This window comes from Sinocyclocheilus grahami, unplaced genomic scaffold, assembly GCF_001515645.1.
Source record: "Sinocyclocheilus grahami isolate Dianchi unplaced genomic scaffold, SAMN03320097.WGS_v1.1 scaffold416.1, whole genome shotgun sequence".
Lineage (NCBI taxonomy): Eukaryota > Metazoa > Chordata > Actinopteri > Cypriniformes > Cyprinidae > Sinocyclocheilus > Sinocyclocheilus grahami.
The window spans coordinates 963,673-984,791 of record NW_015505595.1 but is presented as its reverse complement, the minus strand read 5'-3'; the positions used below and the strand labels follow the sequence as shown (position 1 = coordinate 984,791).

Sequence of the window (21,119 nt, the reverse complement as noted above, 5' to 3'; positions counted from 1 at the left end):
AGCGGAGTGGCTCTGGAGAGCTGTGGAGTATTTCTCGCTGTGCGGTTATGTAGACATGTTGAATGTGTGACTACCCGTGCTGCTGCTGCTATGAGACGCTGTCAGTATATTCTCAGTGGCCGTTGTGACTCATTCGTCCCGTTCTGTGACTCAGCTCTCACCGCAGATGCTTCCCGTTGAAAAACATCTCATGGAGACAGAGGTTAAAGGGAGGCCGACAAGATTGGTGACATCACGGGAGGTGTGTCTGTTTAAAGATGGCCCTCGCTCGGGTGGGAAGGATAAAGTGGCTATGTGTGTCTGCTTTTGGTAGTACAACAGCATCTAGATTTGTTCGCTGTGATGAACCGTGCAGATTAAAGGGGAGCTCAACAGCAGATAATGTCTTCTTCTGTCTGGGAAAAGAAACCCTCTGGCCTCTATTTTCAAACACACAGTCCCACAGGGCCATTTGATGCAGAGAGCAGTCGGTAACTATCCCAAACAGAGCTGCTCTCACACAGACGAGAGAGATGAACCCACACCGCTTCAGTTCCTGTCAAAGTACACATGGTGTACTCAGATCAAGATGAACAGTGTTGTGCTTTGGGTTGGGTTGCATTAGAATGGCCTGTTCTCCTTCTGTGTGTGTGTGTGTGTGTGTGTGTGTGTGTGTGTGTGTGTGTGTGTGTGTCAGAGTGATCTGATCAGAGTGATCTTCTGTTTGTTGTGTGTAGGGCTAGTCTAGTTTTAAACTATACTCACCTACAGTGGATGTTACCTGCTGCTGAGAATGGAAGCGAGACCAAAACCTTTTAGACTGCTAATGATTCACCGGACAAGACAAAAATATGTGATGAGTTGACATGCTGACGCACAATACATTTTTTTTAATGTTTTTGAAATAAGTCTCTTATGCTCACCAAAGCTGCATTTATTTGATTAAAAAAATAGGGGAAAAACTGTAAAATTGTGAAGTATTATTATAATATACTGTAATAATGTTTACTGTTATAACTGTTTGAATTAAAATATAATCTATTCATGTGATGACAAAGCTGAATTTTCATCAGTCATTATTCCAGTCTTCAGTGTCACATGATTCTTCAAATATTATTCTAATTTGTTGATTTGTTTCTTAAGAAACATTTCTTATTAATGTTAAAAACAGTTGTCTACTTAATATTGTTTTTGGAAACAATGCTACATTTTATCAAGATTCTTTGAGGAGAAAGTTAAAAAGCAGCATTTATTTGAAATACAAATGACATTATAAATGTTACAAATGCTACTGTCACTTTTAATTTATTTAATGCATCCTTGCTGTATGAAAGAATTAAAGTGCCATTATTCAGCTCCAGTCAGTTCAACGATGGTTCAGTTCAGTTCAATAACAGTGTCGATGTTGCAAAATTCAAGAATTAAGAACAAATTCAATTCATAAACCAGACTCTGTCAGGGGACCAGTCCTTCTCTGGTCTAAATGCACAAACACAGTGCAAAACTGATCAGGAAACATCACGTTGGCATTAGGTGGGAAGGAAACCACCTTTCACTGGGTTAAGCTGTTTTTTTTTCGAGGAGGTATTTAAAGAGACGTTAGAAATGGTCATGATTAGAATAAATGCCTAACATATGAAAATAAAATACAACAATATTATAGATGATAACCACTTGTAAGTAATGAAATGAGAGGAAGAAACCAGTGTTTCTGCTCAGAAGTCAAGACCAAGTTCAGAAAAGGGTCACATTTGAGTCGAGTCTGAGTCATTTTACATTTTAATGGTGTTGGTCTTATGGACTGGAGAACAAGTGGACTCAGTCTTGACTCGAACTCGACCCTCTTCTGGTCTCTGTCTAGACTCTGCTTTAATGAGCTGGTCTGAACTACAGAAACAACACTCAGAGTTAGTCTATACCCAGTGACTGTGACACTAATTTTCTCTGTTTGTTTCTTCTTCTCAGGATAGTTGAATACTCCCTTGATCTCCAGAACATCAACTTCTCTGCCATCAGAACAGTGCGTGTACTCAGACCTCTCAAAGCCATCAACAGAGTACCCAGTGAGTAAACACACACACACACACACACACACACATACACACACAAACACACACTTTCCCCAAAAAATCTGTGTTCTGCAAACCTCAGGTGTTACACATGCTCTGATTCATTGTGTGTAGGATTTTACTGGTTGTGTTAATGCCAAGCCTCAAAAGCACCCCCATGTGTCGGCTCCAACCCCTGCCCTATCAAACCCACGGTAGCGTGCATGTGTAGCTTTGTATTTGGTGTGCAGGTCTTCCAGAACAGCAAAGCTGGAATGAATCAAAGAGGATTTCAGAGCCATTACTTTTCTGCCACCACCATTAGCAGAGCCAGATTAATCCCTCCTGTAATTGGGTAGAAAAACAGTTGTCCTTGAACAAACGCCATAATTCATATTCCTCTGTCTCACGTTCACACCCCTCCCAAACATTGTGGCCTTTCTTTGAGCTTCTATAAGAAGCCCAGGATTTATCTATATTTCAGTGCCCATGGCAATGGTGTAGCGCATGAAATATGAATGCTAACTGAATTAGCTCACACTAGAGATAGTGAGTTTTTGAGGGGAGGGTTTCAGGAAGTGTTTGTAGAATGTAGGTCTTTGTGTGTTAACTCCTGTGCATGTGGGGGGAAAAACTGATTTTGAAGACGCACACAAACCCAATGCATACGCACTGTTCCACACTCTCCCTCCTGCATGCAGGCATACAGAATTAAATTAACATCCATTTAACTGTGCATATAGCATGCCAAATTGTAACAAAGCTTTATGCAAGATTTTATTAAAGGGATAGTTCACTAAAAATAAACATGCAGCCATCATTTACTCATTCTCATGTCATTCCAGACCTGTAGTTTTTTTCTCTTTCTGTGGAATAGGCAAAATGATATTTAGCTAAATGTTTGCAAAATCACTATCTGCTTTTGTTGGAAAAGAGCAGTGTGGACATTTTGCATGGTTCCCATGGTTATCAAAAACCTGGAAATTTCAGGGAATTGTAAAAATTCAGTGCCAAGAAAATTTCTGATTAGATCCTATTAGAAAATTATTATTATTATTTTAATTATGGCAGAATTTTCACATTTGGTGAACTTTGTAACATTGAGAAAAAAACAATACGGAGAAAGAAAGAGAGTCTTGATAAAGACATGGAAAATTATGTTGTGATATCTAAAAAAATAACATCCCACTTGGAAACTAAGCTCGCATGTGACCTTTGCATCACACGTTTTAAATCATCCTCTTCTCTCCTCTTTATTTCATTTTATTTGTTTATTTATTTTTTTAAACTGTGATTCCCTTCATTTCTCTGTAAGTGGCCCAAGACAGAATTCTGCTTTCATTCCAGAGGTCCAGATATTCACAGCACCAGTCGCTTCACCTGTCCACATGCCGTTTATAACATTTGTGTGTTACCACACATGACTCGATGTGTTAATGTGTTCCATCAGTGTTGTGTTAGTTCCCTGTTGTGTTTCTCCAAAACCACAAACACTGCAGTAATCACATGCTGCTGTTCTCCAATCAGAACGGACACACACCCTTCATTCAGTCCCAGCAGTGCTTCACTAACACACACATGAACACACTCTCACTCACAAACGATCCCACTGGTGTGGAAGTAAAAACACAAATTAAGTTTTATGAAGACAATCTTTCAAGAGTTGCTAGATGGTCACAGTGACACAAATTGTTATCTACAAATAAATGAAGGATAAATGACTGGATGACCTAAAATAACCTAAGATTGGCAATGTCTAACTTACGTAACGTGACAATTTATGAGTAATCGGTGAGAATTACATTGATTTTATTCATTGATATTTGCTTAATAATAGTAGTAAGTTGTGTCAGAGGTAGAAAAAAGTTATTACATTTCATGAAAGGATATTAAAACCTTTTTTTTTTTTGAATAATTAATATCTCAGTGCACATTATTCTTTCGCATGCTAATCTTTTTCTGTGTTCTTGTGTTTGTGTAGGTATGCGTATCCTGGTGAACCTGCTGCTGGACACTCTTCCCATGCTGGGAAATGTGCTTCTGCTCTGTTTCTTTGTCTTCTTCATTTTTGGCATCATTGGTGTGCAGCTGTGGGCTGGACTACTAAGAAATCGCTGTTACCCAGAGGAGAACTTCACCCTGTGAGTACCAAAAGAGGAGGGCTGGTGGGCTTAAGGGAGTGAGAGAGAGAAAAGACTGAATGTACTGAATGTTTTCATCTGTGATTTCATTGAGGACAAAAGCAGCGAATCCAAAATGTGAGTTTATTTGGATGACAGTTTAGGTTTACAAGGATAAAGAGATTGAATTTAGGAGGCCGGATCTTCTGGAAGAGGCATTCGGAGTACCTGATCAGTCCATCATTGGATTGGACTTGTATTTCAAATGTCCTTTCTCTCGAAGAAGGGATACTTGATGTAATCAATGGATATTTTGGGATCACATGGACCTTGGGGACCAATAAACAAATCAGTCGTTCAGTTCCATGTAGTGTATCGGAATTAGCCGATAAAGTTTTAAAATGTAAACATCGGCATCAGCTGATGTGAAACAATTATGCCGGTAAGACAAATAACTCACATGTGCTCAGAGTGTGCTAGCTAGTACTTGTAATAAAATGAAAGTTAAATACACAAATAACATTAAGATACTTGTGTTTCTGAATAAATAAAGCAGTAATTGATGTAATAAAATCAAAGTCTGTTTTGATTTAAAGGTCAGAAGCTGTAGCTTACATGAATAAATTACAAACTTGACAATTGTAAATTAAATAATTTAATGATAAAGATATGTTCATTAATATGTAATACATTTTTTTTTAAGAGAAAACTTTTTTTTATATAATTTTTACAGCTCTTTTGCTTTAGGCCATCTATTAATATAAAAAAAATGTTAAAGTTTCAACTGCATTTGTCTGGAGAATACAGCAGAGATTTATTTTATTATAGCTATTTTAAAAACTTTCAGTGTACTCTTATTTATATATATGTATATGTATGTATATTACATGTATATGTATATATATATATATATATAAAACTAAATTAAAAATATATTTTTTTATAATTTCTGCACAGGAGTGATTTGCATTGTTTCAAAACAAAAGGAAATATACATCGGCATCGGCTATCTGCAAAAATGATTTGAAAAATATCGGCATATCGGATATCGGCAAAATTGTATCCTTGTCGTATATTCTCAAAATCGTCGTTTTTAAGATGTAAACTGGTCTTACTTTATATATCCTTTTGTTTAATCTCTCCTCTCATCTTCTTGTTTTTACTGTCTACCTGCCACTAAAAATGCAAATGTGGTTCCACCCAGTCGATGGCTCCAGTTGATTAAACCTCAGATTGGCGTCCATATTCATGAGTGGGTGTCTGCCTGAGGTTACCGGGCCAACCATGGTCTGCCTGCTTCTCTTTGCTGTGTGATTGGATTTGAAAGGAATCACGGTGCATGGCAGTGTGCGAGACTCACCGTGCGTTTGTTTGTACGCGTGTGTGTGGGATAAAGAAGCGCGTGTCTGAGTTTAAACGTCAGCTGAGGCCTGATTGTCGTTTATTGTCTTGTAGCGAGTATATTTAAATGCTGGCACTATAGTCAGAGGATGATGAAGTGTTTTGAAAGGAAAGTCTATCATAGAGTCTCCTGAGAGAGCGCCTGGTTTTCTTCTGCTTTGTACATTCTCTTACAGTCTTCTTAAAATGTACACTCTCCTTCCCTTTTGGTGAGGATGAATTACTTAAAATGTTTTTATAGGGTTTGAAAGAACAAATGCTACACAGTTATAGTTTAGTTTAGCGTATAAGGGGGTCTCTTTATATGAGAAATATCTTTAGCTTTTGCAGACATAAATAACTGTGAATGTTAGATCACAAGTTAGTCGGAACACGTGTTTTCACTGATTTCAAAGGTTGCGTAACCAAAACAATGTAACCATAGCAACAGTTGGCTGCTCAAACACTCTTCGAACATCGAAACTTTAACACTGTCAAAATGTATTGGTTCAAAGTTTTACATACAAGTGTATAAAAGAAACATTTTAAAGCTGCTATTAGCAATTTAGTTAACTTTAACCATACACCATTTTAAGAAAACCTGAACACACTAAATGATTGCGTTTCTGATCGGCTTCTGATTGAATATTACATTGATTGAAACTCCAAGATGTGAATCTTCATGTATAGACTGAGTCAACGATGAGCGCCGCCATTACGAATTCTAACTTCCGATTGGATGCTCTTCTGTTCCGGTCTCCATAGGAACCCATTCAAATAGTGCCAATCTGTTTTTAATTTAGCTAACGTCGGCAGCTTCGTGTCATCTGCACACTCATTAAACTTTGAGGAATGAGGCACTGACAAATGACGGTCATTGCGACACTGTAAAGTGATGGAGCTATGGAGCCATGTGCTTTTAAAAAACATTTTAATAGGTTTAACATTAGATTATCAGCTCGGAATATACGCTAGTTTGACTAGAAACACTGGGGACCGGAAATGCAAAGCATCCTTCCAGTTAAGAGTCAGGCATGACTTTCGCATTCAGGAATGAGGATATGTTATCTATGCAGTAAAAAGACATATAAACTACAATGGATACACTTTATTGAACTACTGAATTTCACTTTACTAGAATGGAGACGCTTACTACCTTTCTGGGCCTTGAACACGTCAGTTGCATTACTGTCTGTGGAGGGTCAGAAAGCTCTTGGATTTCATCAAAAATATCTTAATTTGTGTTCCGAAGATGAACGAAGGTCTTACGGGTTTGGAACGACATGAGGGTGATCAATGACATAATTTTTTTTATTTTTGGTTAAACGATTCCTTTAATCAAGAAGAGAAATTTTCAGATGTGAATGTTGGACTCAAAAATGAATGAGAGCTTGCAGTTGATTGGCGGGGCGGAGAATAAGCAAACTGAATTATTGCAAAAATCTGGCATACATCACCAGAAGCAGGTGTTGATTTCACCAGAAAATCTTATGATATAAGGTCAAAAAACAATTTAAAAATGAAAGGTAAGACTGTTGATGTTAACTACGCTACAGGCACCGAAAAGACAATTTAGATTGAGTCATTTTCACGGCATCTGCTGAGGTTTGACTTGCACAAATGGAAGAAATTCCTTTAAAAAGTCAACCCTCAAAGTCACACTTCTCCTCGGGGCTCGTTTTATGCTGCATTCCTTAACATCCACCCACCTGCAACGACCCACAAACAGCTTGTCAGTCATTGGTCAATTATCTCCATGTGCGAGAGCAGTCTTATTGGCAGTGGAATGGCATTTTGTGCCACAGTGGGGTGTTAGCGGTGTGCCACGCTGGGCTGTGCTCCTCAGTGCGCTGTCACGCTGTGCCCGAGCCCTGGCACTGGCACAAACATCATTCACACTCCAGCACTCCTTGCAGAGCCCTGACAGACTTACTGATTCTCTGCCGCTCTGCCCCCCTGCCCCCCCAGTTGTCGCCATACCGCTGAGCTCTTAAAGAAAAGCGGTGCCACGTGCTGTGCCCGAGCCCTGGCACTGGCACAAACATCATTCACACTCCAGCACTCCTTGCAGAGCCCTGACAGACTTACTGATTCTCTGCCGCTCTGCCCCCCCAGTTGTCGCCATACCGCTGAGCTCTTAAAGAAAAGCGGTGCCACGCGGTCCAGCTTGACTGTCGTGTTGAAAATACAGACTGACATTTATAGGAGAGATCTCAGTATGTGCCGCACAAAGCCCACGGGGGAATCTGCGAAGGTTTGATGCATTAGCTCAATTTGCCATATCACAGGCATTGATTCGTTTTGTGCATTGGAAATGTGCACACGCATATCCTCGCACGAGTGTCACCACCGTGGTCTGCCTAGACAAATTGCTTTTTCTGGTGTAGCCCGATATACCATTGCTCATTACTGCTATCGAATGGTTCAGATCTTTTGGCTGCTGTGTTGTTGAAGGGCAAAGGAAAAATGTCCTCCGCGACAGCAGAAACATTCTTGGCCTTTATCGAGCTGCGAGTCTGCGGAGGAGTCCTCTGTCCAAATGGGGAGAATTACACCCTGGGGATGATGAACCAATCCTTTCTTGGCGCCCAATACCTACAACATGGCTGTCAAGGGAGCTTTGTGTGTGTGTGCACATTTAGATTAACTGTCAAGACCACAAAGCAATAGAGGCATTGATTGGTCAGTGTGGCTTGCATGTACTATGCTTGTTTTATGCTAGGTGGACAAATGGCATTGCATGTTGGTGCTTATTCGCGTATACATGGATGTGTGAGAGAAACGGGGAAAGGGAGGAAAAAAGGAGCGAGTGAGGGGGGAAAGGGAGTGTAAATAGTCATTGTGACCCTGTTATGTGTATGAGAGGGTGAGTGGCTGATGGAAACCGCTATTTCTGGGCAGTGAAACACTATGATTAAGGGGCAGGCTGCCCTCAATGGGTCACTCACAGAGAAATGGGCTTTACACACATGTACGCACACACTACACACGCCCAGTTGGTCTGTTATAGAATGAATCCACATTGGTTACTGCTCAGATCTCTTCAGGTCTGCCTAGAGATGTTTCAGCTATACTATAAGAACACTTTAATAGATGCAAAACGATTTAACGATTTAAGTCTTATTATTTTTTTAATTAGATTTTTGTGTAGGGTTTTTTTTCTTATACGCACAGGCCTCACAACATTTTGTTAATATGAAAAATCGACTTAATTCTGGCAGTGTGAGAAAAATATGATATTTAGGCAAAATAAATCTTTGTTCTGTTCTCTTAGTGTTTCCTTCTGGAGCATCATTGAGCATTTGAACTTTTTGTAATAGTTGCGTACGAGTCCCTCGGTTGTCCTCAGTGTGAAACGATGGATCTCAAAATCATGCAGTCACTGTTGGAAAAGGTTCAAATATGCAAAAGATGCTGGAAAACCAACAAATTTGTGGGACCTTAAGGATTTTTCTGAAGAACAGAAGGCAGTTTAACTGTTCAGGACAAACAAGGGACTCATGAACAACTATCACTAAACAAAAAAACAACAAACTGTGGATCATTCAGGTAACAATACACTATTCAGAATGAAGCGTATGTTAACGCTTTTGAACAGGTCGTTTTTATAAATTCAACTGTTATTTTCTCTTGTGGACTATATGTAAACATCTTTCATGTGAAATATCTTATTCTGGTCAGTACTAAATAAACAATAACATGCATTTTGTATGATCCCTCTTATTTTGGTAAAATAATTAACATTTTGCAGATACCGAAAAGTGTATGTAAAATTTTGACCACAACTGTATTGATAAATTAATTTTCTTTTAATGCACATTAATTTAGTTAATTTTTAACACTGAATTTTCAAAAACCTTGACTTCTCCTTCCGTCTTGTCCTCAGCACATCTGGCATCACCCTCCCCGCCCCATATTATCAGCCTGAGGAGGATGACGAGCGGCCCTTCATCTGCTCGTTGGCTCAAGATAACGGCATCATGTCCTGCAGCGACGTGCCCACTCGGAGAGAAGGCGGACGGGAGTGCTGTCTAGATAAAGAGGATGCGCTGCACCGTCAGGCCCTGGGCCTGAGCGCGGAGCCACTGGTCAACGGCAGTGCCTCCGCCATGGGGCTCTGTGTGAACTGGAACCAGTACTACACCCGCTGTCATACAGGACACACCAACCCACATAAAGGAGCGATCAATTTTGACAACATAGGTTATGCATGGATCGTCATATTTCAGGTGAGAGATTGAGTCAAGTGGCATTTGTTGAAATAACACATCTGATTCTGATCCTATTATAAATCAACAGTGCTTACTACAGGTGTAAATGCGATTCAATGCATTTTGTGATCTAATCACTCAAACCATATTCAGGGGAAGTTGAACATGCATGTGACAGCATTGCATGTGTAGTGTGTTGCAAATGCTAATCCATCCTGATGCATCTTGGACAACAGTGAAGGGCTGCCTACACACCTGTCAATCATCCACTGCGGTAAAACAAAGGTTTAAAGAAATTATTTGCAATGAGGTAAGAAAAATCAGCTTGTTTTCACTTTGAATTAATTAGAATTTTTCTTACCCATTGGCAGATAGTTTTAAGCATTTACATTTATTTATTTAGCAAAGTGTTTGACATTGTTTTAAGTTTTAGTTTGAGCAAGATTAGTACAAAAGCTACAGAAGAAATCCAAAAAAGAGCAATAGAGAAGTTTATATATATATACATATATATACATATATATATATATATATATACATCTTTCATGTGAAATATCTTATTCTGGTCAGTACTAAATAAACAATAACATGCATTTTGTATGATCCCTCTTATTTTGGTAAAATAATTAACATTTTGCAGATACCGAAAAGTGTATGTAAAATTTTGACCACAACTGTATTGATAAATTAATTTTCTTTTAATGCACATTAATTTAGTTAATTTTTAACACTGAATTTTCAAAAACCTTGACTTCTCCTTCCGTCTTGTCCTCAGCACATCTGGCATCACCCTCCCCGCCCCATATTATCAGCCTGAGGAGGATGACGAGCGGCCCTTCATCTGCTCGTTGGCTCAAGATAACGGCATCATGTCCTGCAGCGACGTGCCCACTCGGAGAGAAGGCGGACGGGAGTGCTGTCTAGATAAAGAGGATGCGCTGCACCGTCAGGCCCTGGGCCTGAGCGCGGAGCCACTGGTCAACGGCAGTGCCTCCGCCATGGGGCTCTGTGTGAACTGGAACCAGTACTACACCCGCTGTCATACAGGACACACCAACCCACATAAAGGAGCGATCAATTTTGACAACATAGGTTATGCATGGATCGTCATATTTCAGGTGAGAGATTGAGTCAAGTGGCATTTGTTGAAATAACACATCTGATTCTGATCCTATTATAAATCAACAGTGCTTACTACAGGTGTAAATGCGATTCAATGGATTTTGTGATCTAATCACTCAAACCATATTCAGGGGAAGTTGAACATGCATGTGACAGCATTGCATGTGTAGTGTGTTGCAAATGCTAATCCATCCTGATGCATCTTGGACAACAGTGAAGGGCTGCCTACACACCTGTCAATCATCCACTGCGGTAAAACAAAGGTTTAAAGAAATTATTTGCAATGAGGTAAGAAAAATCAGCTTGTTTTCACTTTGAATTAATTAGAATTTTTCTTACCCATTGGCAGATAGTTTTAAGCATTTACATTTATTTATTTAGCAAAGTGTTTGACATTGTTTTAAGTTTTAGTTTGAGCAAGATTAGTACAAAAGCTACAGAAGAAATCCAAAAAAGAGCAATAGAGAAGTTTATATATATATACATATATATACATATATATATATATATATATATATATATATATATATATATATATATATATTTCTTTTATTGTGCTTGTGTAGATATGCGTGTATCCATTTCATTAGAATTGCTAAAGAATTCATCAACAATTAGGTTTTAATTAGTGATGTTGTTGTTCTCTTAATGCTTCTAAATCTTATAAAATTATACGTCACAAAATTAGTGACTCTCCCCTCGAAATCCGATCACAAACAGCAGACGCGTGTTACTTCATCGTAAACAGCATTCGTCTCAACTGACAACTAGTGATGGATCATCTGAGACGGATCTTTCCCAGGTGCATAAAGAGCTTGATTGTGTTCTGGTTTGTGCAGGTGATCACGCTGGAGGGCTGGGTGGAGATCATGTACTATGTCATGGACGCTCATTCCTTCTACAACTTCATCTACTTCATATTCCTCATCATCGTAAGTTTGTATACCTTGCCATGCATGTGTTCAGAGATAAAGCATGTGTCCTAATTATTGAGAACTTGTAGTCTGTGGTTTTATATGGCATATGTAATCTGGGAGGACCTGAAGTTTGGTGACCTTTAACAGGACCAGAGGCTGAACTAGATGTTTGGTCTCACTGGTAAGAACATAAAGGTCATGTCTTCCCCCTGGACACAAAAACACTGCTTAACCCATCACAACAATGAAGCTTTTAGCACAAAACCTACTAATTAGGGATGCACTGATATTAAAAGAGTCATGAACTGAGAAATCAAAAATGACCCTTCGCAAAGAGCTTGACAAGCGATCTGACCAATCATAATGCAGAATTGTCATTTTGTCCGACAAACAAATCAGACAGGAGAGTAGATTAACTTCAGAGGACTTAAACTTAAAAAATGGTGTGTATTGGCATATTTCTATGGTTGAAACAAAATACATTCTGATGTTCATTCATGTTTATTTCGTGCTTTAAATATGATCAGTTCACATGCCGCTTGAACCGAGGCGCTACAGCAAACTGACATGAGACATTAAAGAGCCACAAAACGGTATTTATTATTTGAATTTCTTAAAAAATGACCAAATCTGAAAGCTGAGACCTTGTTTCATAACAGAAGTAACCTGCTCTGTCATGTTCTGTCTGTGTAGGGTGAGAGCGCCATGGCTTGTTGTACATAGCAACAGTAACTAAGGAGGGCAGGTTTTTGCGAAGGGTCAATTCCCTTGATCTTTTGACATATAAGAGGTCATTGTACTATTAAAACATCCTGTAAGTTTTGGAACTCAAAACTTTCTCGTTAGTCTAAAAACAGCTTATATTGAAGCCAATCTGCCGAAAACATCAGGCTGTGGAACATACCACTTTGACGTAACAGTGTGGCTAAACACCACCAGAAGAAGATCAACGCCTGCTTCTGCATCACTGCCTGTTTAGCCCCGCCCACCGATTCGTGCATGTAGTGTAAATAATGAGAGGTGAACGCAGGTCTATGCAGAAACCAAACGATAAAGATGGCTCTAAAGACAACAAGATGCTGTGCAGTGCCAAGATGTGGAAAAACAGTCTTTTCATTACCTTCCTTCTGATACCAACATTAGGAAAGAGTGAATGAGCTTTTTAATGAAGATCTAGACCACGTCAGTAAGAACTTGGTCTTTTGTTCAATTCATTTTAATGTGGATTCGTTTACAAACAAAACACAGTTTGACGCAGGATTTTCAGAAAGATTGAAACTAAAAGACGATGCTGTGCCTACTAAATTGGATCCGACAGTAATGCCGCAACACACAAGTTCGAGTAACTGTTTTTATTACATGATCACTATTGCTATGTCTGTTATTACAGATTGTTTGATATGTACTGAGTATTTATGTGTTTTCAACCTAAATCACAGCTGCGTCCATCTATAAAGGATGTAGGCTGTCAAACATACACAACTATTAGCCAATCATAGCAGTGGGCATTTACTTCCGAGTCTACAATCCACCACGCCTTCAAACAGAGCGTTCTGATGAGAGGGGTTAAAACAGGACAGAAAATAGCCTATTACTTCTAAATTATGTTGTTGTTTTTTTATGTAAAAATTTTGATAACATTATAAGTGGACCTCAGAGAACAGTACAAAATTAAAAATAAAGGCAGTTCATGACCCCTTTAATATCCCGGCCGATACCGATAAGTCTGATACCGATAATTATTTTCATGTAATGGCTGTTAGCTGATAAATAGCTGATATTAAAATTCTGTACTATTTTGTCTGAGTAGAAATTAAAACATTTTTAAAATAAAATCAATCATTTGAAATGTAAAGTTAGAGTAAAATTAAGCATCACAACATTATAATGAACAGTATGAAAAACTGACATTCATTTTGAGGTTAAAGAATCACTAAAAATCACTACTAATATCAACTGATAACCACTGTGGTACTGGTATATTGTGCATTGCTACTTCTAATTGTTTACTTTTTCTTCTAAAACAATTATCTTGTAAAAAATTGAGACTCATGTTTAGTGTTTAGAGTGACATCTGTAAGCTCAAACTTAGTACAGTATTTTTTAATGCAAGGCCATGTAACGTCTAATAGAAGTTTAGCAGTTTGATTAGTCCTGCCATATGGTGCATTGCAAGTGAAGTTTAAAGTCTTGAAAAAATCGCTACTGTTATTCCTTAGAGATGTGTTCAGACCCAGCTTTTATTGACAGACTGAACTGAACTGAATCTGCAGGACTCCCGCTGATGGCCTGAAGGTTTCAAAGATGCAGATATTAGCTAAACAGCACATTTAGTAGTCGACAGAGCCGCAGAGATCAATTAGGCAATGAACAACATAGTGAAGAATCAATAGCTGGACACTATAAAATGAATTTATCTTTGCTTCGGCTGCATGTTTAACGATGCCATGATGGAGCCAGTTCTCGTACCTCGCCGGCCCTCTCCGTTGAATGGTAGGAACAGCAGTGAACGAGACAGCCCTGCAGTGAGATGTGCTTCGGATAATGTCTCCTCCCAAGATTAAAGAAGAGAGAGAGCGGAAAGAAATGCCCTGAGGATGAGGAAAAGGATCTGAGACTGAAAGACAGCAGGAGACTAAAGGAATAAAAGAGGAAGGGAATGGATTTAGGAATGAGATCTGCAGGTCAGATAGTACAGTAGAGAGGCCTGCTGATATTTGTTGTAGCTATTTGTGCTTTTCTTTACCTTTCTCATTTCATGCTTTCAAACGCATGTTAGACAACTGATGGCTTTGCTGGAGATGCCGAAATCCATTTTAGCCCAACAAATGGCAAGTACAGGGAGATGTGGGTGTGTGTCTGTAGCTAATGACAGGACCTAATCCTGTGTAGGTCAGCGGAGTGAAAGCATTAGCAGTTAATTAGAGCCCATCAGACTAGCGGACCCCTGCCGCCATCTCTGCAGTCTCACACTTCCTGACAGAGACCCTGCTACCCCGACACATGCACCCTGCGAAGCTGTCATGTGATCCTTCCCAGCATGCACCAGCAGAACGCCGACTGGTGGAATGTGACACTGAGTGAAGTATAAAGAGACTTTCAGGACTGAGACATAATTTAGATTAGTCATTATCAGTATTGTGTTGCCTAAAAAAACAAGAAGTGACAGAAATCAATAGGTGCAGCGCAATTGATTCGGCTGTGTACTCGCCCTCATGATTTACCACAGTTCTTTGTGCGGTATTTAATGTTTAACTGTGGATACTGTTGTAAAAATCCTGCGTGTTATGGAAATCCTAAAGTATTCAAACTGCACAAGGCATATATACAGTATATACAGTGGGTACGGAAAGTATTCAGACCCCCTTAAATTTTTCACTCTTTGTTATATTGCAGCCATTTGCTAAAATCATTTAAGTAAATTTTTTTTCCTCATTAATGTACACACAGCACCCCATATTGACAGAAAAACACAGAATTGTTGACATTTTTGCAGATTTATTAAAAAAGAAAAACTGAAATATCACATGGTCCTAAATATTCAGACCCTTTGCTCAGTATTTAGTAGAAGCACCCTTTTGATCGAATACAGCCATGAGTCTTTTTGGGAAAGACGCAACAAGTTTTTCACACCTGGATTTGGGAATCCTCTGCCATTCCTCCTTGCAGATCCTCCCCAGTTCTGTCAGGTTGGATGGTAAACGTTGGTGGACAGCCATTTTTAGGTCTCTCCAGAGATGCTCAATTGGGTTTAAGTCAGGGCTCTGGCTGGGCCATTCAAGAACAGTCACAGAGTTGTTGTGAAGCCACTCCTTCGTTATTTTAGCTGTGTACTTAGGGTCATTGTCTTGTTGGAAGATAAACCTTCGGCCCAGTCTGAGGTCCTGAACACTCTGGAGAAGGTTTTCGTCCAGGATATCCCTGTACTTGGCCGCATTCATCTTTCCCTCGATTGCAACCAGTCGCTGCACAAGGCATATATACAGTATATACTGTATATATATATATATATATGTGTGTGTATATATAGAGGTTGTCTAGGACAATGTTATTATCATGCTGACCAGGAAAACTAATTTTGAATAGTCTACTAGTCTACTCAATAGTCTGCTTTACAGCTTTGTTGTGTTTACATAGTACTTTCGCTTTTGCAAATTATTCTCAAACTTGTAGATAGAGAGAGTTGTCTTTAGTTTTTTTATTTTTAAACAGTGATTTTGTCTTCAACTTTGAAGTTTGTCTAGTGTGTTTATATACGGTGGCCAAGAGAGTTGAACACGCTACAAATGAAAAAAACACATGCAAATAGAAAAAACACCTGCAAATTAAGAAAATATCTTCATCAATTTGACAACACACGCACTGCAATCAAATACCAACCAAATACAGAAACGCGCTGCAAATACTCACAACACAAACAAATGCGCTTCCCTTAAACATTTCCGATGTGGTCTGTGCATATTTGCAGCGTGTTTCTGTTTTTGTTTGTTTGTTTTGTACTTGCAGCTAGTTTCTTTGTTTGTGTTGTGAGAATTTGCAGCGTGTTTCTGTATTTAGTTGTGTTGTGAGAATTTGCAGTGCGTTTCTGTATTTAGTTGTGTTGTGAGAATTTGCAGTGCGTTTCTGTATTTAGTTGTGTTGTGAGAATTTGCAGTGCGTTTCTGTATTTAGTTGTGTTGTGAGAATTTGCAGTGCGTTTCTGTATTTAGTTGTGTTGTGAGAATTTGCAGCGTGTGTGTTGTCAAATTGATGAAGATGTTTTCTTAATTTTTTATTTTTGCATGTTTTTTCCTTTGCAGCACGTTGAGCTCTCTCGGCCACCGTATTTATAGCCTAGCTTTAGCTTTTTAGCTCTGGTGATTTAATTTAGTATTCAATTCAAAATGGGTTAATTTGTGAAGATCGATGAACAAAACAAAGCTATTATCTTTTTGTCAAGGAAACCAAGGTGATGCTTACTTCTGGGCTGGCCTACAAAAATATGTAATCTCTGCAGCACTTTATTACAAAACTCTGATTGGGTCAGAATTAATCCAAAATATGCTAGTTTGTGTCTTTATGCAGCCCCAATTTTTGTCTGTGCTTGTCATCACCGTGTGTGCATTATATCTGCACTAACTGGTGGGTCCAATAGAAAAAAAAAACAGAAAAGTGTGGAAAATGTAACAGCAGACAGAAAATAAGAAAGTGTGCCATAGGGTTGAACTTGAAACTTGAAATAGTTTTGTCTCAAAATGTATTATTTCTAAATTTAAATAGATTTTTAAAATGTACTCTTGATTTTTAAGTTTGTATTTCCTTTCTTTTTTGCAATTTTGCCTTTATTCTGATAGGATAGTAGTAACGACAGGTAGCAAAGTGGGAGAGAGAGAGGGAGGCCGACTCGGGAAAGGTCCACAAGCTAGGACTCAAACTCATGCCCATAGCACAATGGCGCTATATGTCGGCACACTGCCCACAAGGCTATCGGTGCTGACAAGTTTGTATTTCTTAAATCTTTTGAAAAGAAAACAGTAACGAGGTCTTGAATTCACTTTTTGCGCTTCTGGCTAACCTCTTTTAAAAATAAACAGATGTGTTCTTCCAAGTAAGTAAGCAAGTACGTTTTATTTATAGAGCACATTTAAAATTCAGCGTTACACTGACCAAAGTGCTGAACAAAACCAATAATAAAATACAGTAAATTCTAAAATAAAGTAAAATTTAAAGAACAATAATAAAAAAAAATTAATATTGGCAATAACAACAGTTTCACATTCAATTAATAGCCCGGAAAGGCGAGGGAGTAAAAATGTGTCTTAAGTTTGGACTTGAAAATAGAAAAAGAAGAAGCACTCCTAATGTAAGGTGGCAACTGATTCCACAAACGTGGAGCAGCGACTGCAAAGGCTCTGTCTCCTTTTAATTTAAGTCGTGACCAAGGGACATGTAATAGAGCTTTATTAGCGGATCTGAGAGACTTCAGCGTTGAATGCAAATAAATAAGATCAGAAATATAAGATGGGGCTTGTCCATTAAGAGCTTTGAAAACAATAAGTAAAATCTTAAACTGAATTCGATGAGAGACTGCAGAGAATCTCGAGATTTTAGTGGAAGATACAGCTGAGAATCATCTGCATAAAAATGAATAGAGATTTTATATTTCCTTATGATATTACCAAGTGGATGCATATACAGATTAAAGAGTAATGGACCCAAAATGGACCCCTGAGGGACCCCATAGAGAAGAGAGGCAGATGATGAGATAAACTAGCCAACAGACACTGAAAATGACCTGGATTTCAGATACGACTCAAACCAGCTAAGTGCTGTACCCTTTATGCCCACCCAATGTTCAAGGCGTGACAGAAGGATATTATGATCAACTGTATCAAAGCCAGCACTAAGATCCAATAAAACCAAAACTGCATTATCACCAGAATCAACCGACAGTAGCAAATCATTCATCACTTTTAACAAAGCTGTTTCAGTACTGTGGTGGGTAGTGAAACCTGATTGAAAAGGTTCAAGTATATGAACCAAAGTTTATCTTTATCTTTACTTCCAAAGTCAGTCAAATGTGATTTAGCATTATGTAACTGTTAGTCATCTGTGGTTTCTGATGCTTTATGCTCTCTGGTGCCCCCCTCACAGCTGGAAACAACAGTCAAATCCCTGCGTGTTCTGCTGTGTTTGAGGGGAGTAAGATGTGTCTTTTCACTGTATGTGTGTGTGCAGGTTTATGCGAGTGTGTCCCTCTGCACTTTTATTTACTTCTTTGACGCCCTGCTCTGTCTGTAACCTGGCAACCACACAGTCAGCCGTCGCTACCTGTAGAGAGAGGGCCATAGTGTGCCGACACAGCCCACACCCCGCCGATGCACCTCTATTCACTTCCTTTCACTTCTATTGAACATCGGAGCAATTAATTCAGGCTCGCCTTCTCTGTGCCCAGTTTTTCCTCTTCAGCTGTTCTCTGATTGATCAGTATGAATGGGCAGAAGGATCTCAAATAATTAGATTAAAGACATTGTCTCTGATTACAGGCAACAAAATATTAAAGGGGTCATATGATGTTGCTAAAAAGAACATTATTTTGTGTATTTTGTGTAATGAAATGTGTTTATGCGGTTTAAGGTTAAAAAAACACATTATTTTCCACATACTGTACATTATTGTTTCTCCTCTATGAAACGCGTCGATTTTTACAAAGCTCATCGGTCTGAAAAGCGAGATGTGCTCTGATTGGCCAGCTATCCAGTGTGTTGTGATTGGCCGAATACCTCAAGCATGTGACTGAAATGTTACGCCCCTTATCATATTGTGATGCTGTGTCCCGGCCAGAGCGATGAGACAAAAACATTCAAACCCATTATAAACGAGGCATTTGATGCATCAACTTACAGTCTGTGAGTCGGAACAGCCGGCATTGTAGTCTACTCTAGCAGGATCAGGAAACAGTCCTCCATAAAATGTGCTGCACACATCTGAATATTTGGGTTGAAGTGTTCTGGAACAGTGTTGTAAATACAACTTAACCACTGATTTCTAGTCGTGTCCTCTCTTGGAAGGCCAAACAAAGTAGTTTCGCTTTCACAACAAAACACACAGCGTCTTCACGACATGGCGGCAGCAACAAAACTACAGCGAGAATAAAAGTTACGCCTTCTTTCTTTGCGTGAACATTTGGCCGGCGTTATGCAAATCTTCCCACATCGTGACGTAGACATGTGGGGGCGTGTTAGAATGAGCCGTTTTAGGTAGGTTATTTTATAAAGAATATCTCTTTGGATTTGAGACTTTAGTCTTTGCAACTTTACAGATCTTCTTTATGCACTAAGAGCTTGTAACACTCCAAAGAGAAAGGAAAAATTTAAATCACATCATATGACCCCTTTAACAAATCTTGTTATATTTTTGGCTTGCTTTTGGGATTTACTGATAGATTAATTATGTGCTGATGGTATGGGAATAATTTTTATCTATATTATGTTGGCAAAGTTCTCCCTGCGTTTGCACAGTGATGGCACAATAATGAAATGATCGGTTCTGCCTACTGTTCTTTTTTGGACAGGCAGTCTTAAGGTCACCCTGCTTGCAGCCAGACCCTTCGATTGTAAGAGCAGTATTAAATCATCACCTGTCATCTTTCATCCAACTGTAACAGAACTGAAGTATACTCACTAACCAGCACCCCTTTGACCTCTCCCTTTCTACTTCTGCCTCGTTCCATCTGTATGTCTAACCTTCTCTTTCTTTCTTTCTTTAAAATAATATAGAATAATGGTGCTGACATGTCTTAACTGTAGTAGAGGCACCATTTTGTATTTAAAGTAGTACATGAATTCAAATAAGTTCTTCATGGCTAATCTTCTCGTTTTGTGAGCTGTTAAGTATCAGTCATTGAGTAATCGAGATTGATTAACCACATTAATAGCCAGATTAAATTGATACATGAATTAATCATGTAGACCAGCTATTCCTGAAAGTGAATAATTTCAAAGATTTGACTTTTTTTTTATTTAAAAAGATCCATTCATAAATTAGATATGGTTAGTTACGTCATGCATGGTCTCCAATGTTTTGATTAATTTTATTTATTTATTTTTTAAAGATTAATTTTTGGCATTTTTGCTTTTATCGTGATAGGACAGTATGATGACAGGAAGAGAAGTGGGAGATAGAGACAGGGACGGGATCGGGAAAGGTCCATAAACCAGGACTTGAACTCGGGATGCCCGAAGCACAACAGCACTATATGTTGGTGCGCTGCCCACGAGGCTATCAGTGTCAACAGTTTTATTTTTATTTTATTCAGTTTTTATTATTTTATTTTATTTTATAGGAGAACTAGAGACAATGTCTATATTTTCAGTGAATAATGATGTAAATTATAATCTGTTCTTTACACAAAGCAATCACTACAGTTTTTATGGTGCTTATTTTGTCATTTTGAGTTCCTCTTTCATAATATTCATGAATGCCCTGAATTTTCTTCAAAATTTCATTTTTGTGTTCCACAGAAGAAAGTCAGTCATACTGTATAGGCAAGATGGTGAATAAATGATGACAGAATGGGTGAACTATCACTTTAAAAATCAAATACGTATAAAGGATTTCGAATGTGTGTGTGTGTGTGTGTGTGTGTGTGTGTGTGTGTGTGTGTGTGTGTGTGTGTGTGTGTGTGCAGAGGAATTGATAAGAGGAAAGGTGAATGCAAGGAAAGAAGTTGTCTATCTGCATAAAACAGTGGTCCGCCTGTTGATTAGGAGCAGTCCAGTCACACATCAGACTCCCAAATCAGGACAGCAGATGTGGAGGCAGGACACCCCCCCCCCCCCCCCCCCCCCCCACACTCCTTCG

General features: G+C 38.8%; 1 protein-coding gene across 1 annotated transcript in view; it reads left to right on the top strand.

Moving 5' to 3' along the window:
* Window positions 1-1,944: 1,944 nt before the first annotated feature.
* LOC107551144 (voltage-dependent T-type calcium channel subunit alpha-1I-like) overlaps window positions 1,945-21,119 on the top strand; it is a gene marked incomplete at its 5' end in the record, with an annotated part of 106,315 nt that continues 87,140 nt past the window's right edge. Inside the window, 4 exons of the mRNA XM_016232647.1 lie at window positions 1,945-2,042; window positions 4,009-4,168; window positions 9,414-9,756; window positions 11,700-11,792. Of these exons, the coding sequence (XP_016088133.1) occupies window positions 1,945-2,042; window positions 4,009-4,168; window positions 9,414-9,756; window positions 11,700-11,792 (694 nt within the window). The remainder of the gene's footprint in view (window positions 2,043-4,008; window positions 4,169-9,413; window positions 9,757-11,699; window positions 11,793-21,119) is intronic.